General features: G+C 42.9%; 1 protein-coding gene across 2 annotated transcripts; it reads left to right on the forward strand.

Moving 5' to 3' along the window:
• The first annotated feature begins 5899 nt into the window (after positions 1 to 5899).
• On the forward strand, positions 5900 to 27768 carry SQOR (sulfide quinone oxidoreductase). 2 transcript variants are annotated; one of them, XM_065411835.1, is made up of 10 exons: positions 5900 to 6131; positions 14656 to 14906; positions 15683 to 15853; positions 16481 to 16534; positions 19096 to 19290; positions 20556 to 20765; positions 21278 to 21461; positions 22556 to 22623; positions 26385 to 26563; positions 27536 to 27768. In XM_065411835.1, the coding sequence occupies exons 2-10, from the start codon at positions 14673 to 14675 to the stop codon at positions 27591 to 27593; spliced, it is 1353 nt and encodes a 450-aa protein (XP_065267907.1). In that variant the 5' UTR covers positions 5900 to 6131; positions 14656 to 14672; the 3' UTR covers positions 27594 to 27768. The 2 variants fall into 2 exon arrangements, with proteins under 2 accessions (XP_065267907.1, XP_065267909.1); XM_065411837.1 differs by having other exon boundaries at positions 5900 to 6066.
• Positions 27769 to 27833: the final 65 nt, after the last annotated feature.

The following is a 27833-nucleotide window of genomic DNA, read 5'->3' on the forward strand; positions in this document are numbered from 1 at the left end:
ATCAGAAAAAACTTTCTAACTATAAGGATAGTTAAGTACTAAAATAGGTTACAGTGGAGGGTCCTAGATATACTTGGTCCTGCCTCATCACAGGGGGCTAGAATAGATGACCTCCCAAGGTCTCTTCTAGCCATACATTTCTATATAAAAGGCACTGTTTGTTACGTGAACACTAGGATGCCAGCAACTTGAAGCTAATACCCCAATGCGTAAATGTGAAATCTAAAATATGTTGTTTGGAGATTACCCTGCTCTCTCATTTACTCTTCCTAATTATGATTGATTTTACTGAGATTTTAGTAGCTCTTTTTCTCAGATGACCCATAAGCATCAGCTGATGTAATAATAACCACAGTCTCCAGTTAAGAAAGTGATGGCTACAATTGTTTTTCAGCAAATACAGTCATCATACAGGCCAGTATGTGGGCAGATAGGGTGTAACTATAGATTTTAGGGGTTCGATAACTAGAGCCAGAACTTGAAACTGAAGCCCTTCCCTAAGGTTAAATATTTAATAGAGTTAGAGATCCTCAGGCTGCTTAACCTCATCTATTCCCACAGCAGGGATTTTATATTTTGCTGAGTCCAGAATTGTGAGTTCCATAGCTTCAAGATATATTAATTAGCTGCTCCGCATATAAATACTTCTGTCTCATGGCATGTGTCTGGTTTTCAACAGATTCAGACCCTGCAGTAAGCCCACTTGTATTACCAACTGCCTCGTACTACTAGTCACGTAAGTGCATTGATCAGTCATTTGTATTTATGGGATGTTGACATCACATGTTCAGACAAGTTAGTTGAATATCAACAAAATTATTACATGTTGGACTTGACCCTAATCTCATTTTAGTCAATCAGAGTTTTTATATGGATTTAAGTGGTAACACGAGCAGGCCTATACTGCGCTATTAATGAAATATGAAATATGAGACATGAAATATGAGACATGAAATTTTAAAACCCACTAAAGCTGTACTTAATCTTAAACCAAGTTCTGATTTCTTTGTGTGTGTTACAATAGTCTCTAGTTAATGAGCATCAGATATTCTGAAAAGCCCAGTAATTGTTTATTTTAAAATTATGCAAAACTTGTTTTATCAATGAAATTTTAATAGATTAGTTGATCTGAGGTTTGTTGTCAGTTTGTTACTTTTGTGTGATATAGCATTTCACACACTGTATAATGTGGACCACATGGTTAGAGGTAAAAGGAAATGATTTCTGATCAGGTTACTCTTCAGTTACTAAATATGCGTGTATAAGTATTCTGCAGAGAGATAGATTCTGGGCCTTTTTTTTCCTTGTGGAGGGTTTTTTTTTTTTTTTTTTTTTGATGTTTAATTTGTTCTGATTTCTGCTTTATAATTGCAGGTTAAAATGATTTATAGATGGTGTAGAAAAGAGATGTCTTAGTTCATCTTTTCTTATAGTAACTGTAGGACATGAATGATTTTTCAATATTTTTAAAGTGCAGTTTAGAGTGCAAGTTCTGTTTTATTGGTGGGAAGAGGGTGGCTCACACGGAAGAAATTCCAGTCAAAGTCTAAGTGCTTAAGAGATTTAAATTAAGGAAATGACTCACAATTGTGGCAGATATGGTGGTTTTACTACTGGCAATCTCTCTAATTGCTCCTGAGTCTAGTTACAAATTTAGGAAAAATAACTACAAATAAAATATACCTCACATGATCTTTCATACCTGCATGGAGAAATTTAACTGCTCACCCATGTTTGTTGCCCTCCTAAGCTTCAAAAGTGGATGGAGGATGGCATTGGTAGCCTGCTTGGGAACATATTTGTTACTATATTTTGTGTATTTTCCTGATTTGTCTATTTTGTTAGTTCTACTTTTGATGGGAAGTTGCTGCAATTTAGAGGCCTCCAGGAAGAAGTGTATTTTAAATTTCTCCATAAAGAAACAAGACTTGAAGAAATCAGACATGACTTCACAGTTGCTTTTCTTCTCCATTGCCTATCTCCACCTGTTGTTGTAATCTGTTTATGGTAGTGCTTGCTTTCTGCTAGGCACTTTCCAGAGCTCACAATTTAAGCTTAGACTGACATATACACAAGTAGACATATTTAGGAATGGGAAATAACACATACTTTCCTCTCCCACTTCTGTATTATGGACTGGCACAATTTATAACTATTCATGTTAGAAAATTATACCACAGGGATAGGCACATGTTGCTGAGAGATATTTGGCTGTGCAGATCCTGAGCTGTCCCTGAGAAGGTAGGGCTAAAGTGGGATGAATGAGCCTCCTGTCCTCAAAGATTGCATACTCCTATGGGGCAGCATCTCAGATCCAACAACATTTGCAACAGGTGGTTGCAAATGTAACCTGCCATCTGTTCATAACTAAATTGAAACCCGTTTTTCCTAAACCTCACCCAGTTTTTCTATGGAACGGGGTAATACAAACATCAGGCCAGTCAGTCTCTTTGGGGTGTGTGCTCTGGACTCCCTAGGAAGGCAGAAAAGGGATGATGAACATAGTCTTAGCCCTCACTTGCAGCTTTAGTCAGGGGACCAGCCTCTGTGAGGGAGTTGTCCAACTGCAGCCAATCAGGTGCCCAGACAATGTAGCGGTGTGCTAAGGCCAGACATACATCAGTCTTTCCCTCTCCAGCCTGCACACTAATCCTGCTAGGACACTACAACTGCCAGCCACTTCTGGCAACACTGACTTGCTGCTGGAAGAGTTTCCCTTTACTGCTAGAGGTAAGTGTTTTCTTCATGCTCAGCTTACATCTGCTGCTTCTAGAAACATTTTGATCAATCAGAATAATTAACATACCAATTTGAAATGACTTGTTTGTTAAGATAGTAAAATGCCCAGTGGGAAAATCTGTGGGAAAACCCTCACCCAGGTATGGGGGGGAGGCACAGAATAAAAGACTTAATTCTCAAACTATCCTTGTATTGGGGAAATTAAGTCTTTTCCCAATAGATACAGTTGAAGATCAGTCCTTTCGAACCAGAAGGCAGAGAATGACTACCTTTTCAGTGACAAGGTGGGTGAGGTAATATCTTTTATTTGAACAAGTTCTGTTGGTGAAAGAGACAAGCTTTTGAGACTTATAATTGTGTCTAAGCAGACACAGGCATCTTACATTCCTAGTCTAAGGGAGAGGATGGGTGTGTGTGAACATTTCCTATCTCTTTTTCTCAAGTGTCTGTTAATGAAAAGAGTAAAATTAGTGAAGGCATAATTGATAAATTCTGTAATAATCATTCATTTTACATGTACAGTGATTCCACTGCAAATGGTTAAGGGTACAAGGTGCTTAACCAATTTAAAAAAAAACTGTCAAAGGTTCTTTTTTGAATTTATCACAAGGTTTAGAAACTTGTGCCGCTAAAAATGTTCATTTTAGACTAACTAAAAAGGGAGCAAGGGGAATGCATGGGGATAGAAAACTAAAACCTGTAAAGTTTAAAACAGATAATGTATCAGCAAAGTAGAAGAGATTACACATTCTGATATTTTTGGGGCAGGCGATACTTTTGTAAGCATTGTATTGCTCTTATCAAGAAGAGTCATGCATTGGCTAGAACTAGGGATAGTTCAATCAGCTGAAAAAAGGAGCTTATTGTGCTTAAAAAACAAAAAGCCCTGCAAGAATTTACTCTGGTTCTAGTAGGTACCTGAGGGAATGCACACTGACTATTGGGGGATAAGGGTTTCATATGAGAATTCATACACTGTAGTCCTACAGTTTAATAGAATCCCAGAATCTTGCAAAAGATCAGAGAAATATAAAATACAAAGAAGGATGGTCAATTGCAAGTGCAACTTGTATTCCATCAAAATTAATAGCAACTTGATATAAATAAAGATGTTTCTTGGGGTTTATTTCTTTTAGTTTTTGCTAAAAAAAATCCCATTTACTAATTTTGTACCATATAGGTTTATAAAGCAGGCAAAATTGCAGCATATCAACCAAAATCTTTAGTGTTACAGCTAATCACAGACGTCCTCTGTACCTGGCAGAGAACATTCATGAGAAGAGGAGTACGCTGTTTTACTTAACTTTGCGATAACTGGTTGCAGCCATTAGCTGTGACAAGCATCTGGAGCCTCCTTTCTACAAGTAGAAGCTCAAAGTTACCAAAAATAAGATACAAACTACAAGAAAGAGCTCAGAACACTATGGAGATATACCTATCTCATAGAACTGGAAGGGACCTTGAAAGGTCATCGAGTCCAGTCCCCTGCCTTCACAACAGGACCAAGTACCGTCCCTGGCAGATTTTTGCCCCAGATCCCTAAATGGCCCCCTCAAGGATTGAACTCACAACCCTGGCTGCCCACGTGGGAGTGACACAAACTGCAATACTCCTATGTACCAGATGTAGTTCTGAGATGAAAAGGTTATTCATGTCCTATAGCAAAAGTTGCATCTAAATATGCATAAACCACAGATAATCGGGACATGTGCCTGGCTCCTTTTTAAAATGCCCTGAATTTACATGTACAGTGATTCTACTGCAAATGATTAAGGGTAGATTTAACCAATTAAAAAAACCACCTTTTTTTCATACTCCTCTCCTCCAGCTCTTAATCTACCCCTCTTCCAGAAGCATGAGTAAACTGGAACAGCCCTATGATCTCTAACCAGTTGAGGCCTGCCTCAGTGTTACATTCGCTGTATCTCTCCCCAGCCACGATTTATTCATCTCTAGGCTTCAATGCAGCAGTTGAACAGACTCTAGACAGAGGGCAAAAACCTAGCACCAAGAGGGGAAGATCAGAACAATACTGAGGAGACAGACTGACATCAGCTTAGGGCCTGTTGGTTGCTTAAGGGGTATTTTGCTCTCACATGCTGATGAATTATCACTTCCTTACATATTAGGCCTCCCCTAAACTTTTCTGGCTTCCTTTTGCCCATACAGTTAAACACAACTGATTGATTATTATAATTTCATAATGTCTTGACACTAAAGAGGCATACAGAAGCAAGTCAAAGGAGACAATGGGGCAGAGGGTAAGAGAAGAGCTTCCTTCAATTTTAGAAGGTGTCTTTTTTCAAATGTAGACATGCCTGGCAATAATGGGCTTCAGTAAAATGCAATATCAGCTTACAAGATGCATCCTCCCCTCAGCCCAAAGCTTCACAGTACAGTTTTTAACTTAACAGGGATTCTGGTTAATTACAATTTAGATCTTGCTTTCCCTTAGGATTGTAGTTTCTTGACACTTCTTATCAAGCTTAATTCATGTATTTGACCAAAAGGCATGATGGGGTGATTCATTTAAAGGTTAGAGCCAATGCAAGACTGAGGAGACAACAGCTCCAGCACAAAGGAGCGTCCAGGATAGTTAGACTATAGACCAGCTGGGAATAACCTCTCCGAAGCTGAAGTGAGCTTCACCTTATGTGGCTGTTGAAGCATTTCAAAGCTGTGTGGTTGTAAGGGCAAAAGGAAGCCATGAAAGCAGGGGCGGAGGAGAGAATAACTCCGATCTGCTCCTGAGAGCAAACCCCCTCCTCCAGTGACGGTCAGTTGTATTTTATTTAACAGCACTTGCAGGGGAGAGGGGCGGTTTCTCGCAGGAGGCGGCGTGCAGCGGTACTGGAGAGCCCGTTCTTCAAAGGCTCAGGGAGGCCCTGGCAGTTGCTCGCGCTGCAGCTCTGCATTACACTCCTTGCCTCCAGCTGTCGCACTCCGTGGGACGCACCTGCCACCGCGGACCCCAAAGCACTTGACAACCGCTCCGCACGCAGGGTGTGCAGCCCCGCACTGCCGCACCGGGAGAGCTGCTGCGGCTGCCCGCCCCCACGGGCTCGCTCCTGGCTTTGGGGCCGCTTACCCGCTCCCTGGCAAGGGCCCGTGGGCTGAGCCAGGTGGACGCGCTGGCTCGGGGCCTGGGCCTGTTGGATTCACGTCCTCGCCACCCCGTGCAGGGCCGGAGCGTTGGCAGGCAGCGCCGCGGCCCGGGTATGAAATGCCTCCGCGCACCCGGGAGATCCTGGCCCGGCCCCTCCCAGCTGATCGCGCCTGTTGCGCAAGAATAAGAGGCGATCGCCGCTGGCGGCAGCGAAGAACCAGGTAGAAGCTTGTCGGCGCTGCGCAGCTGGGGCAGGCATCCAGGGCTCCTCCAGCGCCATAGACAGGCGAGTCCCGAGTGCGGGGGGCAGGGCGGGGTCAGTGCCGCTAGGCCAGGGGCTGATGGGAGCCTGTGTCCGGCGCTGGCTGCGCTCCAGGACTTGGCCCCGAGCGAGCGCGCACAGCTGCGCGGAGCGCCCCCGGTCGGGGCTGGCGGGGTTATCGCCACGGGGGGCTCTGGCTGCAGGGGTCTGTGCTGGGCCGGCGGGAGCTGCCTGCCCCGCTCGCAGCTGGGGGAGCCCCGCTCTGCCGGCCGAGCCCGCTAATGCTGCCCTGGAGAAGGCTGTAGCCAGGGGAAGGGCTCCGCTCGCTGGCAGCTGGAGGTTGCCCAGGGTGAAAACTGGAGCTGCTTCCTCCCCCTCCCCCAGGGCGCGGGGCTCCTTCCCGCTCAGGCCGGGTGGGGTCGGGCCCCTTGCCCAGCCCTGCAGCCGCTGAACTCGCTGCCTGACTTTGGAGGGAGAAAGCGGCTGCGCCACCCAGGCCTCCTCCGCCCGCCGTGCCTTGAGTGGTCGCAGGCTCCGGGGGCGCTGCGAGGCGTGCGGCGCACGCCCCTCACCTCCCCACGGGACCCGGCCTGCGCTGTAAAGGAGCATCCGAACTGCCCGGGGAAGACCTGACTCCGCAGAGGTCGTGGCGTGCAGAGCCCCGTGTGCCACTCGGCCAGCGCCCTGCCCAGCAGCGTTTGACTCCCAGCCTGGGGCATTAGAACTGTTTGAGTCAGAGGGAGCGTTGGCCAGGATTGTATCTCCTCCCCCCAGCCTCTGCAAAGTATCCCGGGAGGGGTAATTTATTGTGAAATAACTGCCAGCCCTGGGCGGGCGGGGACTAGGGTTGCCAGTTTGGGTAGGATCTATTCCTGGAGGTTTAATTACACGACCTAATATTTAATTAAAGATTTATCTTTAATTCTTGGAGACTCCAGGACCGTCCTAGAGGCTTGGCAACCCTAACAGAGACCTTGGTGTGTTGGCTCATTGGGAGGTTGTGGCTGTGAGATTATTACACACTTTGAATGTGTAATATTCCTATTCAGGCCCATAGCTCCTGAATGGGAGCGAGGGGGAGTCAGTTATCAGGACAGGAAGAGTAGCTCTGTTGTTCATCTTTAGCCTTCCCCGGTGCTGGCTCTTTCAGACTACCACCCATAAATGTTTATGATGACATGTATGGGACTAGGGTTAAGTACCCCAGCTGTAGAGAAAACTCTCACATAGAGCCAGGTTTTAGTATGCACAAGGTTAATGAATGTTGATAATAGGAGTGTGCCATGTACAAGTCAGTAATCTGAGCTGAGTGTACAGTGTAGAATCAGCATTCTGTCCTAACAGTGTTAATCAGTGGCCAGCTGTTAAGAGAGCACTCCTTTCTAGCAGGCTCTTCATTGTGCAGCAGATCTTTTCATTTTGCTTCTGAATCAAGCTAGTGCTTCTATTTTTATTTTATTTTTTAATTGACCTTTGGTTGCCCCACATAAAGTAGTAATTCTTCTGGTGCATAGTCATCCCTGAGTTTCCCTGGATTTCACAGCTTGCTTCAGAAGTATTTGTTCTGTGATGGTGTTTGTTAGCTGTTGTGACAGACAGTGCCCACGCAGTCTGTTGATGTGAAATTTATCCACTCTATAAATATGATGATTTTACGCATTTTGTGTTCTGTTTGTTGCTGGAAGATATTCCTCGGTCCTGAGACAGGACTCCTCTAGCAGGGTTTCTCAACCACTGGTCCATGGACTGGGGCCAGTCCCCGAGATTTCCTTGACCGTTTACATTTCTCGGCCTTTTTGATACCAGGGACTGGTTTGCTGCCTTCCTAAAGGACCTATCTCTGTTTATATGATACTGAATTAATACCAAACATGTTGTTTAGAGTTGTTCGCTCTTTGGTGGATTAGCTAGTGCATATGGGGTGGTGGTGGAGTACTAGGGTATGTCTACACTACAAAATCACTCCGATTTTACAGAAGTTGATTTTTGGGAACAGATTGTATAAAGTCAAGTGCACACATCCACACTAAGCACATTCATTCGGCGGTGTGTGTCCATAGAACCGTGGCAAGCGTCGACTTTTGGAGCGGTGCACTGTGGTAGCTATCCCACAGTTCCCGCTGTCCATTGGAATTCTGGATTGGGCTCCCAATGCCTGATGGGGCCAAAAATTTGTTGCGGGTGGTTATGGGTAAATGTCGTCAGTCAACCCCCCCCACCCCACCCCCCGTGAAAGCAACGGCAGATAATCATTTTGCGCCCTTTTCCTTGGATTGCCCGAGCAGACGCCATAGCACGTCAAGCATGGAGCCCGTTCAGCCTTTTTTCACTGTCACCATATGTCTACTGGATGCTGCGGACAGACACGGTACTACAGTGCTACACAGCTGCAGCTTCTTGCCGTTGCAAGTTAGCAAAGACAGTTACCAGTCATACTGTACCATCTGCTACTGTCATGGGTGCTCCTGGCCAGCCTCCGTGAGGTCGGTCGGGGGCGCCTAGACAAAAATGGGAATGACTCCCCAGGTTATTCTCTTCTTTAAGTTTTGTCTAATAGAGATTCAGTGCTGCCTAGAATATCGGGCAAGCCTACTAAAGAACCACAGATGCAAGCGGCCGCTCCGGGTCAGAGCCCCAGACATCCAGCAGAAATGAGCTGCATGACATTCTAGGGGGTGCCCGTACAATAACCCCACCTGTTGCTTCCAGGGCCGGCTTTAGGAAGTGCGGGGCCCGATTCGAACAGTTTCGACGGGGCCCCGGCAGGGATGACTTAAAAAAAAAAAAAAAACCACGTAAAAAAACCACATGGGGCTTGTACTCACCGGACCGCGCTCCTAGTCTTTGCGGCGGGTCCTTCACTCGCTCCGGGTCTTCGGCGGCACTGAAGGACTCGCCGCCAAAGACCTGGAGCGCCGCCGGGTGAGTAAAAATTAAAAAGGTGCCTCTAGCCAGGGAAGGGATTCTCTGCCACTTGCCCCCCACTCTGGGCGGCCCTGCCACTGGGCGCGGGGCCCGATTCGGGGGAATTGGTGGAATTGGCCTAAAGCCGGCCCTGGTTGCTTCCCTCCTCCCCCACCCCTCCCAGGCTACCTTGGCAGTTATCCCCCCATTTGTGTGATGAAGTAATAAAGAATGCATGAATTTGAAACAACATTGACTTTATTGCCTCTGCAAGCAGAGATCAAAGGGGAGAGGGGAGGGTGGTTGAATTACAGGGAAGTAGAGTGAACCACCATTCTGCACTTGCTCAGCCTATAGTCTGTCCATCATGGCCTTGGAGATTTTTTTTTTTTTTTTTCTTTTTGAAAATGTTTTGGCATTCTGTCTTTTGGAACGGAGTTCCGATAGCACAGATTCGTCTCCCCATACAGCGATCAGATCCAGTACCTCCCGTACAATCCATGCTGGTGCTCTTTTTCGATTCTGGGACGGCATGGTCACCTGTGCTGATGAGCTCTGCATGGTTACCTGTGCTGATCAGCTCTCCACGCTGGGGAAACAGGAAATGAAATTCAGAAGTTCACAGGGCTTTTCCTGTCTACCTGGCCAGTGCATCCGAATTCAGATTGCTGTCCAGAGTGGTCACAATGGTGCACTGTGGGATAGCTACCGGAGGCCAATACCGTCGAATTGCATCCACACTAACCCTAATTCGAACCGGCAATGTCGATTTCAGCACTACTCTCCTCCTCAGGGAGGAGTACAGAAATCGATTTTAAGAGCCCTTTATGTCGACAAAATGGCTTCGTTGTGTGGATGGGTGCAGGGTTAATTCGATTTAATGCTGCTAAATTCGACCTAAACTTGTAGTGTAGACCAGGCCTTAGATACAGTATTCAGAATACTTATTAAATGGCTGCATATGTCTGCAAGGGGCAGACATAATGTTTAGCGTAAGCTGATAGTATTATGCGAGTGTGAATATGTCCCTTGATTCACTGTTAAGATAGCATTTGTGCCCTCTGCCCCGCTTACCTTTCGTAGGCCATGCTTTTGCCTTGCAAAATAATGGAAGGAAGAACTGTTAGGGCCCAATCCTGTAAACCTCTGCTCCTGTGAATGACCTCGGTGGGAGTAGTTCTGAGACTACCATACCGTAAGGGTTATTAGAGCACTGGTTTTGTAAACCAGGGGTTCTTTAAATAAACAAAAAACAAAGAAAAAGCCACACACCAGTGGGGTCTAGATAATTTTAATTGGAAGTGTTGCCTAGTGAATAGAGCACTACACTGGGATTCAGAAGAGCTGGGTTCAGTTCCCAACTCTGCCGCTGGCCTGCTGGGTGACCTTGGGAAAGTCACTGCATCTCTGTGCCTCAGTTTCCCCATCTGTAAAATGGGGTTAATGATACTGACCTCCTTTGTGAAGTGCTTTGGGATCTTCTGATGAAGGCCTAGGTATTTTTATTAGTCCCATGAGTAAGTTGTATCTACACCAATAAGCGTTTGCAGGATCGATTGTTTAGTCTGTTTCCTCTGAAAACCAATTGCTGCAGCACTAAGAGGCTACCTCCGTTTCTGTTGTGTTGATAGCAAACCTTGTCAGGCAGCAGGAATAGGCCTAATGTTAAGACATTTTTGGGGTGGCCAGAAGTGGGATCATTTAATCGGAGCAATTTTAGGGGAGCTTGAGATGTAACAGTTTGGGAGAGATGTAGGTTGGCATGCTGTAGCCTTGGGGAGGCCCATACAGTAACAAACCCCTTTTCCTCCATGGTACTTGTGAAATCTGCAATCCTTAGAACACAGAGCGACTTTTCTAATGGCAAATAGAGTCCAATTCTCACAGTCATGATCTTATTTTCCCAGTAACTAAAATCCTGAATATAGACCAATTGCCCCTTTCTGCTCCTCTCAAGACCTGAAAACACATTGCCATTTAACTATTCATACTGTCTTAGCTCACCTGTGGGGCTTTCAAACATTAACTTTTTATGGAAGTTCAGCATATCCACTGAGCTCTACTGTCTTCTGGTGGTCAGTGCATTCCAAAAGCCTGTAGCTATTTAAGCAGTGCAGACACAAATGTCTTGTTTCCATCAGTCATATGAACTAGCTTCTCTTAGACTTATCCCTCTTGTTTAATTTTGTATCATAAAATTGGGAAACAAAATACAAAACTGTCAAGGGGAAATTTATTATGGTACATCAGCAGCATAATTAAGCTTTAAGGAATACTTACTGTTTTGAGATTTCTAAAAGTCTGTAGAAAAACATTCCCAGGAGCACATGCCAATGCTGTTTAAACATTTTTGTTAGTACAACTATAGTAGAGTTTACCAGAAACGAAGTTTTAGTATACAATTCAGATTGTGACCCAGATTTTGTAATGGTTCTAAATGTGCTGTATTTGAGTAAGTGACAAAAAACATGTCAGCAAAATGACAAACTACAGAAAAGGCAGGAAAGACATTCTAAAACCTTACTAAAAACATTGTTAAAATAGATCTTCATTTTTCTTAGAGTGACAGCTACTTTAAAACTGGAAGTATAAAGCAATGAGTAGTTTCTTTTACTAGGCAGTTTTGCACTATAAGGTGCAGAAATAGAATAGCTTTATCTAAAATTGAGTTTGAAATTAACTTTTAAATATTTTAGATACTGCGTTCTTGAAGGTGCAGATTAAATTCTGGTGGGGTACATAAATCGTAGCTTTCTTGATGTGTTGTGCAAAGCTGTTTTAAAGTTGAATATTTTGTTTACAGTAGCTTATTTCAAATTGTTTTTAAAACACGCAGATTAAAGGATATATTACTATTTGCTGAAGTGTAAATTTCCAGCTCAGTAGGTTTTAAGTAGTCTGACTATTATTGCTTTAGTTTCATCTGTCTTATGTGTTGTGCAGTTCCTCTGTTTCGTTGTTCGCCACTAGTTTCTGCCAATGTTCTAATACTAGGGTTGATATGTTATTAGCCAGGGTCTGTTTCTGCAGTTCCTTGTGGAATTTCTCCCACATTCATTTATTCATGAACTCAAATCTTTTTAGACTCTTGATCACAAATAGCATCAATGGATTTGCACTTGGTAATACACAGTACATACCTATGGAATCCTCTTCTATTTATGGTCTCTATAACAATATGAAAATATATTAATATTACATTTTAATCTAGTAGGACATGTGTGACTAAAAGTAAAACACTTTTTTTTCTTTTTTTAGAGCTAGAAAAGATTTTTTTTGGGGGGGGGAGAGGGTAGAGATTTGCTTCTCCTCCTAAACTCCATTCAGCTAAATAGAGGGTAACACTATCATTACATAGCATCTTACATAAATTGATCTTTTCCCTGATGGAAATATATATATTGTATATTACCACTTAACAAATATATCCAGCAAACCCACGGCTACTATTTGTGTACAAGGATCCTAAAAAATGTAGAGAGTCTAAATATGCTGAGTTCATGATGTTCCAGAAACAGGATTCCCAGTTTAACTTCCTGATAGAATGCATTTTACAACTTGTTTTCCCTGTAATCCTCCTTGGTGACTTGGAGAGAACAGGAACTGCCACTGCCAGGTGGTAATCATTTTTTTTTAGGCTTAAAACAATTTGTCCCCCTTACTTGGGTTGTTAGTCCATTTTTTTTAAAATTTGTTATTTGTGCCATATGCACAGGAAATAGTCCTGTAAAATGAAAGTAGGGTTTATTATTCCAGTGAATCTCTCACTCTCTGAGGCCTGAAAATCTTCTGCAAATCAGACTCCTAAAATATACCACCCAGTAGTAACTATGTAGTCCCTGAAATCTCCCAAACCGAGATCTACAGTACTTAAAGTGAAAATCTGAGATAAGATTTTGTTATTCATGGGGAAAATCTCAATTTCCTTCAAAAAAAGTAGCATATTTTCAAGGGCAAATAGATCAGTGAATCTCTGTTTCAAAACTATTAGCACGCGGTGTTATCTCTTGCAGACTGTGACTGGATCAGTATTGCCAATTCCAAGCATTTGAAAGTCATGAAATATTAACCCAACATTTATTATATTTTTTTCTATTTGCTTTCTGGGTTTTGAGCCTTTGGGGTTTGTATTTTCAAGCTTTTCTCTGCAACTCTGAGTGGCCAGAAACATACTCCTCCTGCTCCCCAGCCCTCCCCCCCCCCCCTTTTTTTTTTTTTTTAAATGAATGCTGAGATTTTCATCTTGCGACATGACTTCAGGAGCTTTTGCTGAGGCCATTGCACATTGACCAAGTACTTGTGCTGACCACATTTGTTGAAAATGGCTTCCAGAGAAACTTGAAAACAGGTGCTGTTTTCATCGATCTAACAGCGGCGTATGACACGGTATGGCACACTGGCCTGCTCGTGAAGGTATCACGGGTCCTGCTACCTTGGGTCACAGGCATCGTTGAACTCCAATATGTTAGGGCGGAAACACTCTGGCGCAAGGAATGGATATCTGTTATAATCCCCAACCGGTCCCTCGTCACCGACCCCACAATTTGCCTGCCTGGTTTTGACCTGCCCTGTCAGTGGTCCCTGTTGAACAGGTTCCGGACCGGGCAAGGTCTCTGCAGCCAATCAGCGGTGGCCTAGAAGAACTGCATCACGCCACTGAAGATGCCATCACTTGGCTAGATAACTGTGCACATGCTAAATAAATAAGGAGCTGGGGATATATTTATGAATAAATATTGAGACTTGTGATTAAAATTGTAAGAGTTGGCAACACTGCTGTCACCAACTTTATGGCTTAGAATAGCAAAATGTTTCCTACTAATATGCAGAGCAAAAAAAAAAAAAGTAAATTGTGGTTATAAATGATTGATTAAACTATTTAAAAGGGGTTTCCCCCCATCTGTGTTTACTAGATGCAAAATAACAAAGGGTGTTGCACTTATAGAAAAAAAAAATCCTCATAGTTGGCTTTTTTTTCTCGGTTAAAGTCATGTATATTGATATTGGGTTAACTGCAATAAAAGATCAGATAAATCTTGGTAATGCTTTATAACTTGCTATATCTTTAGACTGGAACACTGTCTTTTATGATTCTGATTCACATTTGTTTTAGTCATTTCAGGGGTGGATGGGCACAGGTTTGAACTTTGTATCTGGTAACATTCATCTCAATAACTTGTTGACCTAGATGCTAAAAAGTGATTGTAGACAGGGAACTGAATCTTTTTAAAATACATAATAGGTTTAGGATCTTAAAACAGATAAGGGCCACGCTGTCATTCCACTGAATTCCCTCTGCTTTCTTCATCGCCAAGACCCAAGCTGAGAGTGTTTCATTTCTCCTGCAAGAGTTGATAGCAACACACACATCCCAAAAGCAGCATAAAAGCGGAAATTCCCGCTGTAATTGCTTGTGAAGCCTGAACAGAGTCTCAGCATGTAAGAAAAAATAAAATGCTTGTATGTTTTTATTTGGTTATTAATATATATATTCTGTGAGCACCTATCCCATGCTCTGGGTGGTGCTTATAATATTTAAAACAACACAGTCAATTATGGTGAACTGTAGAATCCACTACCAACCAACGATAATTCATTTCCTCGTTTCTTTTCATTCTCAACAGTGCCTTTCCTTATCTTGTAGATTCATACTTACTGAAGATGTCAAACATGGGAGTGATGTCCACCTGCTTCTGTGTCCGTTCTTTTGTACACCTGCTTAGGCCGGGAGTGCAGAAAATGGGCTATTTCCAACTGCACACTGCATCCAGGTGTGCTGCTAAGAATCACTACGAAGTGCTGGTGCTCGGCGGAGGCAGTGGTGGAATCACCATGAGCGCTCGGATGAAGCGGAAAGTGGGAGCTGAAAACGTGGCTGTTGTTGAACCAAATGAGGTAAAAATCCTTTTAAAATTAGAGAATGAGGTACTAGCTTTCCTTAGTGGAGAAGCTGGTTTGTGTTTGTTTTTGCTCCTTCCCTCTTATGCAATTTAGAATTAAAATCCTCACAGGTCTCCCAGCAGGAGAATACCGTGTAATGCACCATAAAAAACTGCCTTTAGCTATGATGCATGAGGCGACATTTACAAAGTACATATCTGTCTATACAGCTTCTTTCATTAGTAACAAAATGTGACCGACCTTCTAGGTGAAGGTTCAAATGATCAAAAAGCAACATATTGTTGCTTCAGAGAGGAAGCCAGAAGCCTCGCACCTAGGGTGACCAGATAGCAAGTGTGAAAAATTGGATTGGGGGAGGAGGCCTTGGGGGGTAATAGGTATTCTATATAAGACAATGGTCCCAATAATATCAGGACATCTGGTCACCTTACTCTCACCCTTAGGGCTAGGTTGTGCAACCAATAGATTGGTGGGCAACTACTCAATCTTGCCCTTATGTTTATGAACTTCATGACCTGATTGAAGAGTTTATCTTCTATGAAGTGAAATATCTTCTTGGGTTCCATGGCTACATGCCTAATGCACTGCATCACAGCCAGCCCTTGTCTGCTCCAGACTCCCTCCAAAGGCAGTCAATACCCCTATCACTATAGGGGATCATCAGAGGCACTTTGTCCTACTTTCCCTTTTCCTGGGCCTCAGTGAGCTACCTCTGCAGTCCTGTCAGCTGTGAAATGGAGGCCAATTCACGGAGATGAGTTTTCTTTCAGAAACATTACTATCAACCCATGTGGACGCTAGTTGGCGCTGGTGCAAAACAGCTGGCAACATCTGGACGTCCGACAGCCAGCGTGATTCCTTCAGGTGTAAAATGGATCAAATCTAGTGTTACAGAGTTGGATCCAGACAAGAACTGCATCCGTTTAGCGGATGACAAAAAGGTAACCGTGATAATGATGGATATCCGTGAGCCTTAAGATAGTGTCAGAAAAACTTACTTCTGATTTCCCACTCCAAAGGGCTCCCATAAATACAAAATGAATTTCCCATCCTGTATGGGTGCCATGAAAAGGATACTCTACCCTATCCAACAAGTCCTGAAAATGTACTGAAAACACTTGTTACACTGATAGTATGATAACAATTGCTTCTGTGGGTTATTTATTTATTTAAAACAAAAACCAGGACAACAAAACCCTCCAGATCAATAGATGCTTTTCTCTCCAGGTAGCAAGTACCAGCATGTTTTCAGCACTCGTTTTAATGAATTGAATACTGCAAAATAAGGAGTAATTACCTTGCTGAACAATGGAGTAAATGTTTTGGATGTTCAGTGTATTAGTTTATTTCATAATGATGCATTTTTAATCATTCCACATTTTAGTATTTACCTCATATGGCTTATAATACATGGCTTGGTTTGCTTTCCATACCTTGCATTCTCTCACAGTTAGTGTTCGTTATTAGTTGTCAGATTGTTTAAATTAACCTTTTGAGGCAAAGTTCATTATGTATAAATGACATTTGTTGGTTTTTTTTTTTTTCTTTTTTTTTTCTTTATACTATAGATATCTTACAAATATTTGATAATTGCCCTTGGGCTTCAACTGCATTATGAAAAGGTATTTGCTTTAAACCAAATACATTTTTACTGGTGTTAATTGCATAGAAATTGCACTATATACTTTTGTGATCCTCTAAATTTAGTGGCTTTTCAATACAGTATATAAAGTGTGTCTACTAGTTCTCGCAGTAATGAATGAATATTCATGTCTTTCTGTCTATAGAGGCTCTAAATTGCACTGGATAGTAGGGGCTCCAATTTGGGGCCATTCTCAAACCATTCAGCATAAATGACCTCTCGCTAATCACATAGCAAAGCTGTCATCTTATTTATCCATTGTGCCTTTCCACAGAGATATGTTTTCTACACAAATCTGATCACACACACAAATAACTCTTGATTGGCTGGCTGAATAAACTGTAGAATCCTAAAAATGTAGGACTGCAAGGGATCTCAAGAGGTCCAATGATTTAATACAGAAAAGAGGCTTGAATCACAGCCTAGCTTCTATCAGCAGCACCCAGCCTTCAGGCCCCTACTGGCAGAATTTCTGCCTGAAGAGGGGGTTTGCAAGTGGTGCAGTTGCCTGCAACTCTGTTTAGCCCGGGCCAGATGTGGAAGATTGGCAAGGCCTCCCAAGCAAGACATTGATTCATTGCATTTTGGGGGCAGTTTCTGCTGATCGGGTGGGGGGGGGGGGCCACCATAGAGCCTATTCTGGAACTTAAATCTGCCCTCCATAGTGGAGCATTGGGGAAAGTGGTAGTGTTAGGGTGCAGTAGTTTCCACTGGTGCTGGTAACAAATCTGGTGCAAGGACTACTTTCTCCGGTGCCACTTTTTCTTCTTAAAGTTCATTACATTGTATCAGGCAAGCGCAGCCTAAAGTCTTGAGTCCCCTAGATACTGGGGTGGGAGGCATATGTGGGATCTGCGTCAACTGTTGTCCTAAGCCTGGGTGAGCATGTGGCGTAGCTTCTGATTAAATGGGAAAATGCTATTCTATGGAGCTCTGGTAGTTCTAAAGGCACAGTGGAAACAATTACTTGAGCCATCACTTGTGAGTGAGAAGCAGCTTGTTGCTTATCTAAAGTCAACTACCTCCTACGGAGATTAGGTCTATTGAAACCAAACTGCACAGTATTTAATGATTGTCAATGTTTGCTGTTAGCTCTTCTATAGCACAACCTGATAAAGACAAGTACAATGAATACCCAGGGAAAGCGCAGTGTGGCAAAACCAGTCACCACTTGTTTATAGCTAGATCGCAAACTATTTGGGTTTAAAAATAATAAAATCACGATTAAAATTAAAGCCCACAAGACAGGTATGGGTAGGCCCCTATCCTGCAAGGATTTGTGTGTGGGTATAATTTAACACACTGCAAGTGGTCCCAGGGAGTTGATTGCAAATCAGAGTGAACATGCATGTCGTCTTGGCATAGGTGTCAGTGCTGCAAACACTGATGCACATATGTAACTTTACTCGGGAGAGTTGTCCCACGGAAATGCCCCAGCCCCTTCTCTGTAAACTGGGAATAATTGCCTTCCTTGTAAATGTGTCATGAGGATAAATACATTGATTGAGATGCTGATACAGCAGTGATGAGACCAGGGCCGGCTCCAGGCACCAGGCACCCAAGCACGTGCTTGGGGCGGCACCTGGTAAGGGCGGCGGGAGGAGCGCGGCGCGGCACGGCATTCCACGGGGGGGGGGGCGCTCCGGCGGCGCTCGGCGGGGGGGGGCGGCGCTCGGCGGGGGCGGGCTCCGGGGGGGGCGGCGCTTGGCGGGGGGGGCAGCGCGGGGCTCGCGCTGGGGGGGGGGTTTCCGGCGGCGCTCGGCACGGGGGGGGGCGGGCTCCGGCGCGCGGCGGGGGGGGGGGTCCGGCGGCGCGCGGCTGGGGGGGGGGGTGGCGCGCGGCTGGGGGGGGCGGCGCGGGGGGGGTTTCGGCGGGGGGGCGCTCGGCTGGGGGGGGCTCGGGGGCGGCGCTTTTTTTTTGCTGCTTGGGGCAGCAAAAAAGCTAGAGCTGGCCCTGGATGAGACATTTCAGGATACAAAATAGTTTACTTTATAAAAAAAAAAAAAAAAAGCCCAAGCTTTCTTTAGTTCTGCTACAAATAACCATCAGATGACAAAAACTGAAATATTTTAAAAAAATCAGATTTACTTTTCACTATTTAAGCTGTTTGTTTTCATTGTCCAAACTGAGTGAACTTGAAAAGTAAACAGCTCAATCCTTTTCACTTCCAGCCAGGCTCTGGCTGTGCACGAGCCCAGTGATACAGTATTTTATATAACACACGCACTCTGCTGGCAATGTTTATGATTACAACTGTTACACTTTTTAAAAAAAAATCATGGGAACATTAATACTGGGCTTTTTGCTTTGTACAGCTTATTTTCACAAAAACTAGTTTTGGGGATTCACCCCCTGACAGAGCCCCTTTTAAAAACTAAGCAGTCTGTGGGTGCAGTGGAAAATAGCTCTACCTTCAGCTAAAACTTTGGTTTCCCAAATGATCTATGTTATAGATTACAAAATATCTGAAGACAAGGGAAGATTTTCCATCAATTTGTTCCAGCTATGTTTTAATAAAAGCTTTGTTTTGTTTTGTTGTAGATTAAAGGTTTGCCTGAGGGTTTTAATTATCCTAAAATAGGTTCCAATTATTCAGTCCACACAGTAGAGAAAACCTGGAAGGCTTTGCAAGACTTCAAGGAAGGAAATGCCATCTTCACTTTTCCAAACACTCCAGTGAAATGTGGAGGGGCTCCTCAGAAAATCATGTACTTGTCAGAGGCCTACTTGAGAAAGGTACGTATTTCATCACATCCCCTACTGATGCCTGTTACCACTGCTAGAGATCAGACTTATTTTATGGGGATCATGTTGTAATTATGACAAAAGCAAGCCCTGAGGTGAAAAAGATGTTGTGACTTAAATCTTAATAAGTTAATTGGTTTACAGATAAACTTTTCTGAGCTTCTGTCAATATGAAACAGACCATTAGGGCTCAGTGCAGCTGTGGAACAAAGGATGCTCTAAGCTACCGTTGCGGCTCCATGTTTCTGTGGCTAGCAGAGACCCAATTCAGTCCCCAACGTAACTTACAGCAGTGTCAGGATTGCCCTCAACTGCACTGGCTAGGATGGGCTCCAGTTTGGTGCCTTCTAACTGCCTGGAATAGATGGAGTGCAGAAGCACTGTCACCATGCCCCCTTCCACTCAGCCAGGTTGGTGGCTGAGAGGGAGGGGTGGTGTAGAGTTGGCCTGGTGACTTTCCCATGCTGTGGGAATACTCCGCTGGCTAGTAAAGTAAGCTTTGTGGTACCAAAGGGGCTATTGCAGGACAAGGATCTTGTCTGTAATGTTTGGTACATAGAACAGAGATTTTAAAGATTTAATACCGTGTATTTATATAACACTTTCCATGCTAAGGGATTCCAAGAGCAGTGTGCATACCACACACACACACACACACACACACACACACACACACACACACTGACAGGAGCCACTTAAATGCACTAGCTATTAAAAATACACACCACACAGCTTAGGAAGTAAAGCAAACAATGTGATTGTACCCAATTGAAAGTACAAGGGGAATCTTATGTAGACAGAATGCAATACCCAGATAGGTGTTTGGCCAAGACATTAAGGCTAACAGTGCCGGGGGACCTTTAATAGACAAGTATTTAAACCCTCAGTTTTGCATGTCGTCCAAAATGCTGTGCTCCCTTTTTCTGTGCTAGGGCACTTGCTTAGTTCTCAGTCAAATAATAGTGATACCCAATAAATGACTGCTACCCCACTTCACGTGGCACCAATGTCCTCCTGGGAGGTCTCGCCCAAAGAAGATACTTACCTAGTTTCTGACCAGATAACTGAGAGGATCAAACCTTGAGATGGTGTGGCTCCAATACACATTTTAACTGTTTGAATGTTAATATATGAAAATTCAAAACAGCTGCTAGTTACACAGTATATGCTCTCATTTACAATAGTGTAGTGTTGCTATCCAGTTCTACTGCTTTTGTACTCTGTTCACTGTTAGAAATTAATTTCTTTCTACCCAGACAGGAAAACGATCCAAAGCCAACATCATCTTCAATACTTCGCTTGGATCAATTTTTACTGTTCAGAAGTATGCTAATAGATTGCTGGAGATAATTAAGGCTAGGAATATTGTTGTTAACTACAAATGCAATCTCATTGAGGTTCGAGCAGACAAACAAGAAGCTGTATTTGAGAATTTGGACACACCTGGAGTGACTGAGGTTTATCAGGTCAGTAAGGTAGAAGCTTTCAGGCCTTTAGTTTGGTCTTCTTCTGTTTTTGCCATCACTATTTACTGTCAACTGAAATACTAAATACTGAGATTTCCCCTCCACCTCCCAGAATGTAGAAAACTGAGTAACTTCAAATATGGAAACAAAAACTGGGGCTATCCCAGCTAAAATGGTAATATTATCATTTCCCTCAAAACTCTGAGCAGGATCTGCACTCTCAGCAGATGTAGCTGAGTGGTTAAAAGAAGCTCCGCTCTGACTAAAATTGTTTGAATAGCACAGCTGGAGTGGATCAGTAACTGGCTAGTGATCTTAAAGCACGTAGCAAGGACGCACTCAAAAATACTTAGAAGCTGAACCTTACATTTGACTGTAACAAGGAAAAAGAGCCTTTTCTCCCCCACTCTTTTTAATCTTCTCCCCCTCATTCCTGCTCTAATAAGGGTATCAATTTTAATCCTGTTCATTGAATTCCATTTATCTAGCTGTTTGTTTCTTTCTCTGCCCAGTATGAAATGCTTCATGTCACACCACCTATGGGACCACCTGATGTACTCATGAACAGTCCTGTTTCAGATGCAGCTGGCTGGTTAGACATAGATAAGGAAACTCTGCAACACAAGAAATACCCCAATGTGTTTGGTATTGGAGACTGCACCAACCTTCCAACATCAAAAACAGCTGCAGCTATAGGTATAGTTCAGTGTCTTGTTTTTTAATGGTTAAAGGTAACAATTTAAAACAAAACAAAATTAACTTGCATGTTCCAGCTGGACCATTTTTCAGAAAACCAACTTAACCCTTGTGGTAAGAGAAACTTCTGACCAAGTACAGTTGGCTTGTAGTGATTAAAAAGTTTTGTTTATTTGCAAAGTAACAATGCTGTTTCTCAAAACTTACAATATGGACTACAGATAACAGGTTTCAACTGTTCTTAACATGCAATTCCAGCACTCTCGTACCCCACACCTCTGATCTGAGTTTTTATTTGTGTCTCTGGCACAGAGATGGAGTGTGACGAGCTATGGAAAATGAACATAACACTAATTCACTTATTCCATCCTTCAGTTATGCAACTTTTTATTGTATCTCAAAGTACATGCATATGCTATCTGAGTGCTAAGACTCTCATAGTCAAATGATCCCATGTTCTGTTCTTGCAGTCACTGAATTTGAACTGTACAAAATGGACATTAGGCATATGCCTATCATGGTTAAAATTTGAATGTTAAATACTGTGGCTGTAGAATATGGAAATACAATAATTAAATGGATTAAGGCTACTAAAATAGTAGTTATTGGTATAAGAAAAATGTGCACCTAAAATGAGTGGTGTATTGAACTAACTCAGCACAGGCAATGTTGCCATAGCTTGTCACAGCTCCCTTTTTAACATTATACAATATTTTTATATAATCAGCCTGCTGGAACTTTAGTATGAAACTTCTCTAATTCCAAAACATTTTGGAACTCCCCCTCCCTTTTCCCCAAAACACGAAGTTCAGACTTCACTAACATGCACCAATATCTTATCTGTTGTAGAAATAACTAGAAAAAAACTTATTAAACAAATGTGAAGAAGTCCAACTAGATTATTATACTGGAGAATATACAACCTAAAAAAAAAACGTGAATTATTCCCATTCTACTAAACAAACTGAACTGTACAATAGTTTCCACGTACTGTATTACTGTCATATTATAGTGTAAATACTATTTCTAGCAGGAAAATGCTTCAACTGCAATGTAGCCAAAGTTGTGTAACTAACTTTTTATCTCTTATGTAGCTGCCCAGTCTGCAGTGCTTGATAAAACAATTTCTTCAGTAATGAAGAGCCAATTGCCAACTAAAAAGGTATTTTAATGTTTCTAAGAAATTGCCTTATTAGAATTATCCTCCAGCAGTTTATTTTTTTTTAAATAATAAAAGTGGGTAGAGAGTATTGCTTATATTTTAGGTGTTTGTACTCTTAAAATACAGCAGTTTAATTGTTCATGTGCAGCTTAGTTTAGTTATATTTGTCCCCCTCTTCAGTAGCAGGTGCTGAAGAACAGACAGGTACCACTCTTCTCCATCCAGTCTCACAATTCTTCACTCCTGAATTTTTAAGTTGACTTTCTAAAGGAGAAAGGTACTGAAGGAAAAAACTTAGTGTAACTTCAAAACCCTGTCAGTTATCCTGAAACCACTATTATGTTAAGCCTTTCTGGGAAAAGGATACTTAAGATTATGGAGAATCCAAGAAAACTGAAAATAATTAAGGGGACTTATTATTTGATACTAAAACTAACTAGTATTTATACGAGAGTCTCGTAATTTGGTGTTTTTTGTTTTTTATTTTATTTTTTTAAAAAGGCTTACAAGCTGCATAGTGGAGGGGGAAGAAAGACCCTTTAAAAAGAAATTGACAATAATACGTGTTAAGCTTAAATTTCCCCCCGTGCACAAAGCCTAGTCTAGCCCCAACGATACAATTGCTTTACGACTCACTAAGTAGGAAGAATGAACAAAAAAGAGATGTCTGAACTGACCAATAATTCTATTATACACAGTCAAATTGTTGGGCAAAAGTCAACATGGTTTCTGTAAAGGGAAATTGTCTTGCTAATCTATTAGAGTTCTTTGAAGGGGTCAACAAACATGTGGACAAGGGGGATCCAGTGGACATAATGTATTTGGATTTCCAGAAAACCTTTGACAAGGTCCCTCACCAAAGACTCTTACGTAAATTAAGTTGTCATGGGATAAAAGGGAAGGTCCTTTCATGGATTGAGAACTGGATAAAAGACAGGGAACAAAGGGTAGGAATTAATGGTAAATTCTCAGAATGGAGAGGGGTAACTAGTGGTGTTCCCCAAGGGTCAGTCGTAGGACCAATTCTATTCAACTTATTCATAAATGATCTGGAGAAAAGGGTAAAAAGTGAGGTGGCAAAGTTTGCAGATGATACTAAACTGCTCAAGATAGTTAAGACCAAAGCAGACTGAAGAACTTCAAAAAGATCTCACAAAACTAAGTGATTGGGCAACAAAATGGCAAATGAAATTTAATGTGGATAAATGTAAAGTAATGCACATTGGAAAAAATAACCCCAACTATACATCCAATATGATGGGGGCTAATTTAGCTACAACAAATCAGGAAAAAGATCTTGGAGTCATCGTGGATAGTTCTCTGAAGATGTCCACACAGTGTGCAGCGGCGGTCAAAAAAGCAAACAGGATGTTAAGAATCATTAAAAAGGGGATAGAGAATAAGACGAATATATTATTGCCCTTGTATAAATCCATGGTACGCCCACATCTTGAATACTGTGTACAGATGTGGTGGTCTCATCTCAAAAAAGATGAACTAGCACTAGAAAAGGTTCAGAGAAGGGCAACTAAAATGATTAGGGGTTTGGAACGGGTCCCCTATGAGGAGAGATTAGAGGCTAGGACTTTTCAGCTTGGAAAAGAGGAGACTAATATGATAGAGGTACATAAAATCATGAGTGATATGGAGAAAGTAGATAAGGAAAAGTTATTTATTCCCATAATACAAGAACATGGGGCCACTAAATGAAATTAATAGGCAGCAGGTTTAAAACAAATAAAAGGAAGTTCTTCACACAGTGCAACTTGTGGAACTCCTTGCCTGAGGAGGTTGTGAAGACTAGGACTATAACAGCGTTTAAAGAGAACTGGATAAATTCATGGAGGTTAAGTTCATTAATGGCTATTAGCCACGATGGGTAAGGAATGGTGTCCCTAGCCTCTGTCAGAGGGTGGAGATGGATGGCAGGAGAGAGATCACTTGATCATTACCTGTTAGGTTCACTCCCTCTGGGGCACCTGGCATTGGCCACTGTCGGTAGACAGGATACTGGGCTAGATGGACCTTTGGTCTGACCCAGTACAGCCGTTCTTATGTCTTAAACTACTCATCACTGTAGTATGATTGCCTACAAGCACTGCATTAAGCTACAGACTTATAGACTACGCAACTATCATATGTTGTTTGCTCTATTATCCACTCCCTGTGGGAGAAGTGTGAGCAATGGAATACCTTGTTTTGGTAGGATTTACATTATTTTTGATAGAATATACAAGTTGCTATATGTTGATGGTAGAAGGCAAAGTCAAAGACATGCCTGTTGCATTTGGGAGGTTTGTCAGTCTGCATTAGTGGCCAGCTGCAGCAGCTTCAAAGGAAGGTGTAAGATGCCCACTGTAGGCAGCTGTTAAGCTGCTGCTTCCCCCTTCTCTCTTCCCCCCCGCCCCCAATTAGCTCTCATCCTGTTCTCTAATAGTCATTATTTATTCCACTTATTACAGTAGTGCCTAAGGGAAAACCAAAGAAGGGGGTCCATGTGCTGGATACTGTACAAACACAGAAAAGACAATCTCTGCCCCTGAAAAGTTTAGTCATGTTTCTCAAATGCGGCCACGAGGGGCTTTTCTTGCAGCCACAGCCTCCTGGGGTGTGATTTTTGGGGGGCAACAAAGCAGCAGCTTCTTCCTCTCCCTGTTGCTTCTGGATGCACCACCTTGGTGTTGGTGGCTGGGGCTGCCAGCAGGGGTTGGGCTCTGCCCCCCCTCTGGATACAGCTGGAGGAGCAGACAGCTGATGAGTTTCCCCACCTTCCCGGGATGGTGGGGCTCAGGCTTTGGGCTTCAGCCCCAGGCACCAGTTCTCCAGACATGCAGCTTGGGGCTCTGTCCCCCAGCCGTGTGGCTTCAGGCTCCATCCCTCCCCCCATCCAGGTCTTAATTTGTCCCCAGACTTGCCAGGGCTCAGTAAGTCTGCTGTGAAAAGTGATACTTGTCTATTTTAAAAAGTGATAAAGACTTACTAGGTAGGAATAAATACATTACAATTATTTGGACGTTTACATGTGCATAAATTGTTTTTCCTAAAGCTAATTAGGAATTTTAAGAAAACAGTGTGAAAACAGCCACCAGCAAGAGTTGGCGGCCAGACTGAGGCCAGCAAATAATTTGTCTCAAGAACCCTAAATAGAGATTGGCTTGTGCCTTCATTTCAATCCAAGACCTGAGATTTAATACCCTTCTGAGATTTGATACCCTTCCGAGATTTGTTAGCATTCACCATATCTCTCTGGATACTCTTGTTATCCATATAAATGTCCCATCTCTTTTTGAATCATGCTAAAGTCTTGGTCTCAATGAGTTCAACAGTCTAATTACCTATTGGACTGGAAAAGTATATCCTTCGTGAGTTTTGAATTTGCCACAGTTACATTTTATGTCCTCTTGTTGTGTGAGGGAGAACAGAAGTTCCTGTCTAGCGCCCACTGGCTCAAGTTCGTAGTGAGGGAGGGAAAAGTAGTTAAATATCCTCACAACCACAAACATGCTGTCATTAACTACATACAGTTTTTTGGCAGCACCAAAAGGATTGAATGGTTCCTGCTCTAGATCCAGGGTTGAGGCCTGTTGGTACAGTGTTATAGAGAAACTTGAATTGCTGCATCTGTTATGATTTTGGAAACTACAGTTTCACAAGCTCAACATTCATTTTGAAGTGGTTTTTGGATAAACCCTCTTCAGGTAGAGCTTGCTTGTAGCACTTTGTGCAAAATGTACATGATGATAAGATACCTTTCATTGTAGTACGATGGATACACTTCCTGTCCCATTGTAACAGGCTACGATAGAGTGATTCTAGCAGAATTTGACTACAATTCTCAGCCTCTGGAAACGTTTCCCATTGACCAGAGTAAGGAGAGACTACTCATGTACTACATGAAAGCTGATCTAATGCCTTTTCTTTACTGGAATGGATTACTAAAGTAAGTACTCCCAATGTATACAAACTAACTTGGGCTCCTGAGGTGATCCCATTCAAAACATACACATAATACCCATGCAGCAGGTTGTACTGTGGTTTAAAATGAGCAGATTATGTTCATCAGAATGCTTCCATTTCATGTCACCACCATCTAACACAGGGGTTGCCAACCTGTGGCTCCAGAGCCACGTGGGGCTCTTCAGAAGTTAATGTGACTCCTTGTAAAGGCACCGACTCCAAGGCTGGAGCTACAGGCGCCAACTTTCCAATGTGCCATGGGGGGCAGAGGGGATCACTACTCAACCCCTGGCTCTGCCACAGGCCCTGCCCCCACTCCACCCCTTCCTGCCCCCTTCCCTGAGCCTACAGGGCCCTTGCTCCCCCAGAGCCTCCTGCACATGAAAGCAGCTGATTGAGAGGGAGGGGGAGGTGCTGATCAGTGAGGCTGCTGGTGGCCAGGAGGTGCTGGTGTGTGGGTGGGGGGGGAAGCTGCTGACATATTACTGCGGCTCTTCAGCAATGTACATTGGTAAATTCTGGCTCCTTCTCAGGCTGGCCACCCTGATCTAACATATCTGAATTACTTTGGCTGACACATCCAGCAATACTAAATATTCTGACTTTAATGTCATTAAAAGACCAAGACTGTTTCTGATCATGCTAAGGATTTTATGCAGTCACAAGAATTGTTTTCCCCAAATCAGTGCTGGTGATAAAACATTACCAATACTGAAACCCCATTATGCTCTTAGAACTCTCCTTAATTTCCTGCTCATCTATTTGCAACCTACTAGTAAACCCATGAAACTATATCCAAAAAGACCCCTGTTCCCTGAAAGAAAACTTGATGCATTGTATTTGTAACGGGTGTGGTGCTAGCTAGGAGCAATAGTAAAGTTTACTCAGTTACAATGCAAGAGGTTGTCTAATTTATGTAGTATACAGTGGCTAAAACTTTTTTTCCACCCCTTAGAGGCTACTGGGGAGGTCCTGCTCCTATAAGAAAGCTGATGCATCTTGGTTTGAAATGATGATCCAATCAACTTTACTTACTGGCCAGAACTAAGTCTAAGAAAAGGAACAATTTTTAAAACACACACCTGTTCTCTCAAAGATAATAGCACATACTTCGGTGGATATTGTACTTGATGTATCAAAGGCCAGGTTTCTCTTGTGGTGAGAATTAAACCTTGAATTCAAAAGTAATGTAAGATGTCCTGTTACTAAAATGTCATTGGGGTTAATGGTGGAACAGTAGGGTGGAAATGATA

The sequence above is a fragment of the Emys orbicularis genome, chromosome 10 (genome assembly GCF_028017835.1).
Source record: "Emys orbicularis isolate rEmyOrb1 chromosome 10, rEmyOrb1.hap1, whole genome shotgun sequence".
NCBI lineage: Eukaryota > Metazoa > Chordata > Testudines > Emydidae > Emys > Emys orbicularis.